General features: G+C 34.1%; 3 protein-coding genes across 12 annotated transcripts in view; 2 read left to right on the top strand and 1 right to left on the bottom strand.

The window, feature by feature from the left end:
* The window catches only part of sns (sticks and stones), a 1,009,476-nt gene that overhangs the window by 814,125 nt on the left and 182,624 nt on the right, over nt 1-12,727 (bottom strand). The window lies entirely within an intron of this gene.
* The window catches only part of LOC137244290 (uncharacterized), a 135,282-nt gene that overhangs the window by 36,736 nt on the left and 85,819 nt on the right, over nt 1-12,727 (top strand). The window lies entirely within an intron of this gene.
* Nucleotides 10,195-12,676, top strand: LOC137244289 (uncharacterized). The gene is made up of 5 exons (XM_067773058.1): nt 10,195-10,377; nt 10,473-10,586; nt 10,879-11,060; nt 11,499-11,651; nt 11,711-12,676. Exons 1-4 carry the CDS (start codon nt 10,278-10,280, stop codon nt 11,616-11,618), a joined length of 516 nt encoding a protein of 171 aa, XP_067629159.1. The 5' UTR covers nt 10,195-10,277; the 3' UTR covers nt 11,619-11,651; nt 11,711-12,676.

The raw sequence follows: 12,727 nt of genomic DNA, 5'->3' as shown, positions 1-12,727 counted from the left end.
ATTGCTACAAAAGGCTAGGTACATTCCCAAACATCACAGTGCCGATATATTGCTGTTTAAAGGTTTTTGTTTTTGTATTGCTGCTACAATCACAAACATTTTATAGGCTGTCTTGTTTTGATTTCGAATTCAAAACACATTGCGAGCATTTTCTATTAGCAATATAGGAGTATTACATATATGGCATATAAAAGAAAGGCCTTTGACGTTGTTGTTTTGGCAGAAACATGGCTAAATTCGGATTTCTATGATAGTGAGTTTTTTGACCCGAGTTTATATGATGTCTCTCGAAAGGATCGTCAAAACTGGCTGTATGAGAGAAGGTGGCGTTCTTATTGCTGTTAGAAGAAAGTATCGTGCATTTTCTTATACGCTTATTAATGATGACTCGTTGCTGGACCAACTTTGTGTTTGTATCAGAGGTTCTAAGACTTTGGCTGTTTGTATTTCATTGCTTCATATATCCCTCCAAACAGTGATACGACTTTATATAAGGCTCATGTGGATAATGTTATTTCTCTGGCTGTAGACCATTTGTGAGATAATCACTTATGTGTCTTAGGTGATTTTAACTTAAGTAATATTAATTGGAGCAGTCATTCTGCTAATTCAGGTCTTACAGCTAATAATATTGTTACTCTAGATGAATCTTATGTGGTTGATAGCTTTCTAAGTATAAGACTTAAGCAAATTAATAGCATCTTCAAAAAACTTAATCGATTTTTAGATCTCATATTTATTACTGATAACATAAATTACTCTTTATCAAAATGCATTTCTCCAATATCCGATGAAGGTGTTCATCATGCTCCATTAGATATTAAGCTAACTTTCTATGAGTTTCTACCCTTAAACCATACTGATTCGGTTGAGTTTAAGTTTGCATCTTGTGACTATCCGAGTTTGAATAACTCTCTCAGTGAATTCAATTGGGCTGAGTTACTTTCGGATCTAGATATTCAAAGTTGTTTCTCTAAAGTTAAAGTAATTATGAATGACTTTTAATAATATTCCTTTAAAAAAGAGGGCTGTTTATAAATCTCCTTGGTACAACTTGCGTTTAAAAAGCTTGAAAAATCTTAAAAATAAGTATCTTAAAAAGTATAAAATATCTCATAAATGCGCATATTTTGTAAAATATCAGCATTTTCAAAAAAAATTTAAGTCTTTAGATAAAAAGCTTTATAAAAGGTATATTAATGACACTGAGCGTAACATTAAAACTAATCCAAAAATGTTTTGGAATTTTGTTAAATCGAAAAAAGCTTGCTCAAATATACCTACATCGGTTGTATATGATATCAATTATGCTAGTACCCCAGTTGAGGCTGCAAACCTATTTGCAGACTTTTTTAAGTCAAACTATGTGACTGATGACGGGTTGCCCCCTAATTTTTCTGCTGATATCCCGTCATTCTTGAATTTTGGGAACTTGGAGATCTCTTCAAAGGATGTTATTGATGGTTTAGCATACCTTAAGCATTCTTCTAAGACAGATGCCGATGGTTTCTCAGCTATTTTATTTAAAAGATGTTTAGCATTAGTTAGTCCACTCGTCATCATTTTTAATAAATCCCTATCCGCAGGTACATTCCTAAATGATTGGAAACTGACTACCATAACGCCGTTTTTCAAAAATGGAAGTAAAAGTGATATTCGCAACTATAGGCCTATAGCGAAGCTCTCATGTATCTCAAAACTTTTTGAATACATAGTCAAAGAAAAAATCTATTTTGCTGTTAAGACTGTGATAAACCCAAATCAACATGGGTTTGTGTCAGGTCGGTCAACAGTTTCTAATTTAGCTGTGTTCACTGAATTCTGCACTTCTTCATTTTCTTCTGGACTCCAATTTGACTGTATTTATACAGAGTTTTCTAAGGCTTTCGATAAAGTCTCGCACAAAATGTTACTTAGTAAATTGGCCTGCATAGGATTTCACTCATCTTTCTTATTGTGGATCAATTCATATTTAATGAATAGATGCTGCGTAGTTACGATTGATGGTGTGTCTTCTAACCAATTTGTTGCCTCTTCGGAGGTCCCCCAAAGTAGTATTTTAGGACCACTCCTATTTATACTCTTTATTAACGACATAAGTGATTGTTTCTTACATGCAGAGTTTTTGCTTTATGCAGACGATTTAAATTTTTTTTTTAATGTTAGAAACTTAGTTGACGCGATGAACCTACAGAAGGATCGCGACAATCTTTAAATATTAAAAAATGTTTCCATTTATCTTTTTCCAAGCGTCAGTACAATCTGAGTACATCGTATGCTATTGGTACTGGCGTACGACAATCCGTTACAGAATTTAAGGATTTAGGAGTTGTGTTTGATGCAAAGTTTAATTTTAACAGTCATTTAAATGGTATAATTTCAAAGTCATATTCTCTTTAGGGTTTCATTCGTCGCGACTCGTCTGAATTTGCCGACCCTTACACCCATAAACAACTCTTTTCGTCGCTTGTCCGGTCACACTTGGAGTATGCAGTCTTTATTTGGCGACCATATGATCAGTTATCGATCAATAGGATCGAGCGTGTGCAAAAAGTTTTTCTGAAACACGCATTACGTTCCCTTCGGGTTGAAGATCCAGCTCCCTCATATGATTATCGACGTATGCTAATAAATTTGGATTCTTTGGAAAAGCGACGGAAAGTTCTTTCACTTGGGTTCGTGTTTAACGTTATTAATGGCGTGCTTGATTGTCCAGTTTTACTTGAGCGTATTAGTTTTAATGTTCTGCGAAGAAATCTGCGTACAATGTTCCACATTTATTTAGAAAATTTTAAAACAAAATATGCGAGGATGGCGCTTATTGCTCGGGCATTGCGTGAAATGAATGCTTTTTTTTCAATCACAAACCATGTTGACTATACTTCCTCAAAATCACACTTTGTAAAAACACTTAATGCAATTTGTTAGTAAAAAACTTGTGTTTTGTATTATTCTATATAATATTTACTTCTCTGTTTGGGATTTATCTAAATAAATTGTTCTAGTCTGTAAGGTATTTGGTACTGTAGACTTAAATAAATAAATAAATAAAACATAATTGCAAATGAGTCAGAACCTCAAATGAGCACAAATGATGACGTTACTATTTTGCCTTCCCCTTTTGTCAATGCTGTACCTATTGATCGTGAAATGACGTCAACGTCCCAATCTAAAGTGCGTAATGCTGCAGGCACTAAAATAGTTAAGCGTAAGCTAGCAGTGACACCTCATTCTGCGTCGCAAGTCTCTGGTACGCCTACATTTGCATCTGTTGCTAAATCTGCAGTGCGCCAAGTAACCCAGCGGGAAATTGAAGCAAAAAGTACTCGAAGGAAATTAAGTAAGCCCATGGTTATTGGTAATTGTAATATCAGCGAGTTAAAAGTAGTTCCAGTTTTCAAGTTACTGCATATTTCGTCATTTTCGCCTACTGTTAAGGAATCTGATATATTATCGTATGTTTCAAGCTAAAATTGAACCCAATTTATTGATATGCCATACATTGGTAAAGAAAGACATTCCCATAGATAGCCTAACTAAAGTCAATTTCAAATTTGGTGTTTCGGAATGTTCATTTGATAAGGTGCTTAATCCAGCTATATGGCCTGAATTTGTGAAAATTCGTCCGTTTCGTTTTTTTTTTACCAAGAACGACAACCAGTTCCGTTATTGAACATTCTTCCAATAAATTAAAAATATATTATCAAAATGTGTCTGGGTTGAGAACAAAATCTAAGCTGCTTTATGCCTTGAGACGTGGCTAAACGAGACTTTCTTTGGTAATGAATATTTCGATTCGAATTTATACAATGTGTTTCGAAAGGGCCGTGGTTATATTAGAACTGGTCACAGTAGAGGCAGAGGTGTTCTTATAGCAGTTAATCGGAAATTTCGGTCGTCACTCGTGACATTGAAGAATGATGATACACTATTGGATCAGCTCTGCGTGGCAGTAAAAGGCGTTTGAAACATTTTAATCTGCGCTTCTTATATTCCTCCGACAAGCAACGATATGCTATACCGAGCACATGTGGACAATATTTTAGCAGTAGCATCTAGTCATAATAATGATAGTATCTGTGTCATGTAAACGTAATATGTTGCATTTTAATATAAAAAAGTGCTCACATGTTTGCTACTCAAAGTCTCGCTGTCCGTTATCCACATGGTATAAAATCGATGGTCTTCGATTATCCACTTTAAGTGAAATTACTGATCTTGGTGTTGTATTCGATTGTAAATTTCTGTTTAAAACCCATTTGAATTACATAATTGCGAAGGCATATTCAACACTTGCCTTCATTAAACGATTTAGCTCTGATTTTATCAATCCTTACACATTAAAATTGCTATACACCTCTCTTGTGCAGTCTAAATTAGAATACGCCGTCTTTATCTGGAGGCCATTCTATAATTGTCACATTACCAGGGTTGAACGTGTGCAAAAAGTTTTTGTTCGCTTTGCCCTACGGTCGTTGCATTTCAATGACTCGATTACTTCTTACAGTAGTCGTTGTTTGCTTATAAGCCTAAAATCGTTAAACAGCAGACGTTCTATTCTGTCTCTCACCTTTGTTTTCGACTTGATAAGTGGAGCGATTGACTGCCCATTTCTGCTGGCCAGAATTTGTTTCAACATCTCACAGAGGAGTTTACGCAAATCAATTTCTGGCTGGACACGGTTAGGACAAACTGCGCGTCTAATGCTCCAATTTCAAGAGCTTTAAAACAGTTTAATATGCTTTCAAATCCTGTGGGTCTGGACTTTTCCTCTACAAAACATATGTTTAAATCGATATTAAATGACTTATATACGTAAACTTTTAGGTAATTTTTAGTTTTTACGATTAAAAAGCTGTGTGTCTATTTTTTTTTTTCTTGTAATCTGTATGAAAATGTTCATTTTCTAGATTAATACGAGATAAATAAATAAATAAATAATTAGTTTTCTACTTAACTTCATTTCTTCATGTATATAAATAAATAATTTAAAAAAGTACATAGATAAATTTTGCTGTAGAAAAAGTTTGAAAAACTGCTTACACAATTCGCAGTGTCACTTGCAGGTGACACCCCCATATAATTCATGTGGGATATGTTCTTTTATTTTTATATATACTATGGTATTTATCCAACGTATCTACACCATTTTACAAGATACTTTCATTATTATTTTTTTTTTTGCGTAAACATGACAATGAGAATTGAAGGGTTAATTCGTTTGGTCGTTCTGACGTGATTGAGTAACAAGGACAAGGTCTGCACACCCAAACGTCTATTGTAGCGAATATAAGCATTTCGATACATCACTTTACTGCTAGTAAACAAGCGCACAGAGAATATTTCACTTAGATACAAGTAGTCAGGAGCTAAAAGCGAAAATGACATTACTCACACAAATATATGTATGTAGCTAAATAAGAAACTATGATATGCAACTGTTCTAGGGGGCTGTTCGTGAAAGAGAAGAAGAAATAGGCGAATGAGATAACCTGGAGCATAACAGCAGCGCAAGCTGAGGAATAATCAATTAGTTTGTCTGTAACACGTTATAAGTAAAGGTCACAAATAATTTAATTGTGAAGTACAACTATTGTAGAATTGTAAATAAAGAACATTTTGCTTTATTCATTATTTGAGTTTTTTTTCGACAGTATAGTGATTCGAACTTAACAGAAGATGCAAAATAATTAAGAATTCCTAAAATTCGCTACGATTGCTATCAGAAGAGGAATTGCGCAAAAAAACCAGATTAGCAGGGAACACGAAGGGCATGGTCAAGTTGAGTGAATTGAAGTTCCAGCAACTGAAGAAGGAGTTGGAGAATCGTGGATTGAATACAACCGGCAAGGTATCCGAACTTCAAGCACGACTACGCGAGGTACTGGAGTCGAATGGAATTAATGTGGAAGAGTATGTCTTTCATCCTGTAGGGAAGAGGCAAGAACAAAAATTAATGAAAAAACGAAACAGACAGTGGGGCATAAAGACTTGAACATGATACTGGCTGCAATATCTGCACAAGTATTGACGTGGTATCTCAACAAGAATCCCAGAAGACATACATACAGACTCAGATATCATCTCAGATCTCCACACCACTAGAAGAGCAGGAAATACGTATATCATCTAAGCTGGACGCGCGTATGGAAGAGAAACGAACCCAATTTCATGAAGGTTTTATTGGTCGACAAGATAAAATAGAGGCAATAATTTTGAAAGATCGGATCCAGGAATTAATATTGAGCCGCTCAATCAGTTCAGCGTCTACTTTGAGGCTACAATCCTCAACTGGGTAGTCACAACTTTGAAAGCACTAAAAGTGTCGCAACAACGAAGTGACAGAGAATTGAAATGATTCAAGTGCGGGAAGTAAGGTCACATTGCACGTCATTGCGGCCTCGAACCTAGTGGTTCCAAACACATAGGCGGTATTAAGCACAAAGCTGAAGGAGATAAGCTAGGACAAGTAAGACGCGAAGATTGGGAGCTTGATCCAGCTATTGACTGTCCCATTGTGGTGATTGAAACCACTTTTAATTTTATATATAAAGAAAATTTTATTCAACAAAGAATACGCCTAAAGTATGCGCCAATATCTTTTTAAATTTTTCACATTAATGAAAATTTTTGAAAATTGAAAAATCAATATTGAAAATTAAAATATTGATAAAACATTTTAAAATTACAAAGTTCAAAGTAACTGAAATGCAAAGTTAAATAAAAATAATAAGAACCCTACATTACTCACCCTTCAAGAAAATTTAACATTAAGCAAATTGATCTAACTCTCTTTTTATGTAAATTCTTGGTGCGGTTTGTGCCTGTTGTTTCAATTATTGCAGGTTTTAATCTATCAATAGGAATAGTTTTAATATTATTAAGTATCTATTTTAAGTTTAAAACATTTTTGGTATATTTGTAAGGTCCTTCATATGGTTGTTGTAATGAATGTTTATTAATGACTCGAACAAATGCAAATTTACAAGTTTTAAGATCTTTTGGAACGTAAATTCCAGTATCAGAATCTTTATGATGACTTAAATTTGATCTAACATTTCGAAAATGTTCACGTAAATTACTTAAAATTTCAGTTGATGAGAAATTTTTAGCTGATGGCACAACAAGTTCCCCCGGCAAACGTAAATTCTGACCGAAAACCATTTCCTCTGGTGTAGCAGAAATATCGTCTTTGTAAATAGATCGCAAACCAAGTAATATGACAGGTAACTCGTCACACCATTTATTTGTGTCCTCTCGAGCTATTATAGTAGTATTTAATTGTCTATGAAACCTTTCAACCATACGATTTCCTTGAGGGTGATATGCGGATGTTGTAATTTGGTGACTACTAAGTAATTTAGTTAACTCTGAAAACAATTTCGATGTAAATTGGCTACCTGGATCAGTTGTTATCTTTAACGGGACTCCAAACCAAGAAATATACCCTTCAGGCAAACGGTGACAATTGCCCCCAAGAAAAGAGTTCAACCGTTGAAAACGGACCTACTACTAGAACGACCTTTTGTGATGCACAAGGTGTGAATTGCCACCTCCTGCATCACTAAGAGTCATTCTGGTAGTAGGTTCATATTAATCAGTTTAGTTTGATCAACGACAGCGCCACCTGTAATTATCAACGCTAACGCTGCACAGAATTACCCAGCTTTCGATACCAGGTATCTACGGCGCAATAACATCTCGTCACTCAGAGTTATACAGGATGACGCTTTGTTTCACGATGGAATAAGAGAAGGTGGCGCATTTAGCATGTAAACATTAGTTCAGCTGTTGTTGTTATGGGCTATTTTTACGTCATTTTGCTTGTTTTTCTCTCTTTCTTTCATTCGCTGAAACAGTCAAGTGTGACGTAGATGCGCAGAATGAAGCAATTTTGCTGCTCGTGAATGCACAATCTTTTGTGTGTGATTTGTGGCTTTGTTTATGCCGACGCCATTGCTGTTATGAATTGTTATTGATGCGTTTACAAGTGAATTAGCAATTTTCGCGTTTTCATAATAAAAAAGTAAAAAGTGCGTTTGGATTGTGCCGTTTATAATTTTTGTCGTATTTTGTAAATAAAAAAGTGCACTGAGATGAAAAAAATGCTGCAAAGCCGTCGCAACATTAAAAGGTTGGTAACAAAAAAAAAAAACAAGAATTTTTAGCCAAACTGAACGTGCCGCAGCTACCGGTAGAAACTTCTAGTTTGGAGCTTCCACTTGAAGCACCGATTTTTGAGCCGATAGCTGAATTGCACAGTCAGGGATGGTGTGTAAGTGGAATTGCTGCGGAAAATCCAAGTGATATAAGCTTGGGTTTGAACGCAAAAATCCCATTTACACAGCGTATAAAAGCTTGGGTTCTAAAGCACCGGCCAACTAGGGAGTGTTGCAATGATTTGCTGGGCATTATTGCAGATGAAAATCTTCCCGTGCCAAGGGACATTAGGACTTTAGTGCCAAATATTGGAAATTGCATTATTAAAAGTGTTTCTCCTGGATTCTATTCCCATTTCGGCATAGAAAACCAACTATTGACTTTAAAATGTGATACTGAATATAACGAAGTGGTTTTCGATATAAATGTCGATGGCGCTCCCCTTTTTAATAGTTCAAGGGTCCAGCTATTGCCGGTCCTAATAAGAATAGTTAATTTTGAAAGTATGTTGGTACTACCTGTAGGTATGTATGTTGGAAAACAAAAACCAAACGATGTAGGGGAATATTTAAGTGACTTTATTGAGGAATTTAATCGCATTTCACAAACGGGTATTACTGTAAATGATAGAAATGTACGTATTACGTTACGAGCCATAGTTTGTGATGCCCCAGCTACTTCCTTCATATGTGGTACACCTGGTCGTACGTCCTCTCATGGTTGCTCGAAATGCTCCCAGTTAGCGAAAAAAATTAATGGCGTTTTGACGTATAACACATGCGTTGGTCAATTAGTTTCAGATGAAGATTTTACTGAAAGGCGATTAGAATCTCATCACAAAGGAGTTTTTTTTTTTCAAAGCATTCCCCTTTAGAGAAAATAAACACAAAAATGGTTACCCAAGTTGCCATTGACCCTATGCATCTGGTGGACTTAGGGGTGAAGAGAAAGTTTTTACTGCGCTTCTTAAATAACAAAGTTGACTTAATGTATAAAGTCGAAAAGGACGATATTTCTAAAATTTCTCAGCATTTGGTTTCGCTTTGTAAATATATTCCGATTGAGTTTTCTCGCCGTCCACGAGGTTTCGAAGACATTGCTCATTGGAAGGCCACGGAATACCGGCATTTTTTACTGTACACCGGGATTGTGATATTCAAGGATTCTGTGCATGATCAATTATACTATGAGTTCCTCTTACTACACAGCTCATGTCGGCTTTTATCATGTCCAACGAATTATGAGCAAAATATAAGCCTTTGTCAAGACATGTTGCAGGCTTTTGTTGAAAATTTTGCTGTTGTATTTTTGGAAAATAGCGTGAGCTACAATGTGCATAGCCTCTTGCATCTTACCGAATGCGTAAAACAGTTCGGGGTTCTGCAAAATTTTTCAGCTTACCAGTTTGAAAACTATTTGCAGCGACTAAAAAGCTACGTTAAAAAGCCGACTCACATTCTACAGCAAATTTTCAACAGAGTTCAGCATGAAGAGCACATTATAACTACAAAAAAAGAAGAATTTTTACAAGACAAGAACCAAGTAAAAAGTTTTGTCACTTCAGATTATACCTTTAGTGTAGATTTTCCTGACAACTACTGCTTCATTAAACCTGATGTAACACTAAAAATCACAAGTTTTTGCAAAGTGACAAATACAGTTACAGGAAATAGATTTTTAAATAAGACTCCATTCTATACAGAGCCCAAAGATTCACTAAAATATTTGGGTATATGCCTAGTCGACTTAAATCCCTGTGACCTTGAAGAAAGTTTCCCCACATGTAAAATGTAAGTGTATCTCTTTTCCAAGTCAAAATAAAAATCTTTTTGTACCAAGTTAACATGGCTGCTTTTAAAAAAATACCCAAAAACTATATCTATTTTCTATCAGTTACACTAACACCCGTTTGTGAAATGCGATTAAAATCCTCAATAAAGTCACTAAAATATTCCTCGATATCATGTGGTTTTTGTTATCCATCATAAATACATGTTTTCGAAATTAACCCTAAGATCCTAATGACCCCAGCGAAGCATTGCAGCACTCTTTACACATCAGTCTAACATATATATGTATATACATACAAATTTTATTATTTTAATAGGAAGTTCCCAATGAAGGAGAATATAGTGCAAGTCAACCGTCAGGAGGAGCACCATCTCGAAGAAAATGCAAGGGACGTGAACTGTGTGGAAGATTCCCTTTCTCAACAAGGTATGTATATATGAATAATTCGAACACCCTTATAAAACATAGATACATACTTTCATAAACATACTAATAATTTTATTAACTATTTACATATGCAGGTGAAACGAATTGCACATGTTGTAAGGAGATTGAAAAAAGTTTAAGAAAAGAAATTCAGGAGTTGAAAGATTCAGTCTCCAATCTAACGGCCTACATAAAAGGAGAGCTTAAGAGTAAGTAACTGTCCCTTTTTTCTATTACTCACACTAACACCCCGATTCTGTGTTCTTGATAAATTATCAATCTTGATAAATAATGAAGAAAAAAATATTTGTGCCGAGTGTTTTTGAATTTTGCGTAAAAAATGTTTTGTTTTATGAAAATAAATTTTGAATAATTTTATTTTTGACTCAGAAATCGAAACACTTGATACAAATATTTTTTGCTTTATTATTTATCAAGATTGATAATTTATCAAGAACACAGAATCATTACGTGCGTTAACCCCTACACTCCTTTTTTCAGATTCAATAGATCATCAAAGCAGTGTGGTAATGGGGACATTAGCCGAACACACTGTGTTAATGGAAAAACTTTTGTTCCAAGAGCGTGAAGTTTCGGCACTGGGTGAAGTATTTCCCATAAAGGACGATTGCCAGCTAAATGAGCTTAACGAAAACATCAACGGCGAAAATAAACACATTTATGTACGAATACTTTAATATCTCTTAACATTTGCATCCACATGTGCATACATACATAAACAGTGGCGGACATAAGTGTGCATACAGTAGTTTTTCCGATTCTCACAAAAATGTATAGTCTTGTATTAGACATTGAACAAGTTTTTATATAGGCTTTGTAAAATTATATTATTTGAACCAAAATTTAAAGCGAAAGACGTAAAAATATATTGTATGTACACATATGTCCGCCACTGTATATTAACCTGCCGATTCGGTGTCCTTGTAAAATTATCAATCTTAATAAATAATCAAGAAAAAAATATTTGTATTGCGTGTGAATAAAAACACGGATACTATTTCTTGATAATTTATCAGAATTGATAATTTATCAATCATACGGGATCGGGGTGTAAGTCTCTCTATAATAATTAATTTATAATATCTTTTTACAATTAATAGGTAAACATCGTAAACAAAATTTTGAGGAACAAAATTGACAAAAACATTGACCTCAGTTTTGATCCAGAATTGGTGTACGAATACAATTTAGATGGCAGTCACGGCAAAAAAAATTTCTAAAAGATATTAAAAATGGGAATGAGGTTGTCAAAGGTTTGTAAGATAAAAATCTTTTAAAAATAGTAAACACTATATTAAATACCCTTTTTCAGATGCCGCTTCTTCGATTTATGGCGTAGCGGAAGGAGACGACAAGCTTCGAAGGGCTATCCATCTGTCCAAAAAACGCCAATTGAAAAAGATAAAAGGAAATAAGCTCAATACCTGAATTCGAAATTAAAAAACCAAAAACTACCGCTTAGGGTTAAGTTAAGTTAGTACTTATAAAAAGATATATTATTAAATAAATTTTTGCAATTAAAGCCTTTTGAAATGGCTAAATTTTTAAGTTGTTATGATAAAAGAAAATTAAAAAAAAAACCAAAAACTACCTCTAAGGGTTAAGTTACAGTTAGTACTTATAAAAAGATATATTACTAAATCAATTTTTGCAATTAAAGCCTTTTGAAATGGCTAAATTTTTAAGTTGTTATGATAAAAGGAAATTTAAAAAAAAAACCAAAAACTACCTCTAAGGGTTAAGTTACAGTTAGTATTTATAAAAAGATATATTATTAAATCACCTTAATGTGCCTAAATCTTAATTTGGTAATAAGCTAAAGGAAAACAGTATTTTTTTTGACTCACCCTAATGTAAATATTGTAATTCCAACAAATACAGAGGTTGTGTAACATATGTAATCGTGCTTATACATACATAGCTTATACATTAGGGTGATTAAAAAAATGTCGTCTAGGCCTTACCCCTTGATTTTTTTAAGTGAATTTTCTTATAATTTTTGAAACTTTACCTTTTCTAAAGCGGAAAAGATTCCAAAACTTTTTATTAGAAAATTAATTTTTAAAAAAATCCAATTTTTCCCATACAAAATGTATGAGAAAGGCAAAAAAATAGCGATCTCTAAGGGTTAAGTTACAGCGCTAATTTTTTCCAAGGCTTATTTTCTCATCAAATACTAACTTTTAAGGTGCTAAGACCAAGTCGACATTTTTTTATCACCCAATATTCGCAGAGTTTAGTCTTTAGTTTAACACCCCGATTCTTTGTTCGTTGACAAATTATCAAGCCTGATAAATAATCAAGAAAAAAATATTTGTATCAGGTGTTT

Source organism: Eurosta solidaginis, chromosome 3 (assembly GCF_040869045.1).
Source record: "Eurosta solidaginis isolate ZX-2024a chromosome 3, ASM4086904v1, whole genome shotgun sequence".
NCBI lineage: Eukaryota > Metazoa > Arthropoda > Insecta > Diptera > Tephritidae > Eurosta > Eurosta solidaginis.
The sequence above is the reverse complement of the archived record's forward strand: the minus strand, read 5'-3'. Positions and strand labels throughout refer to the sequence as shown.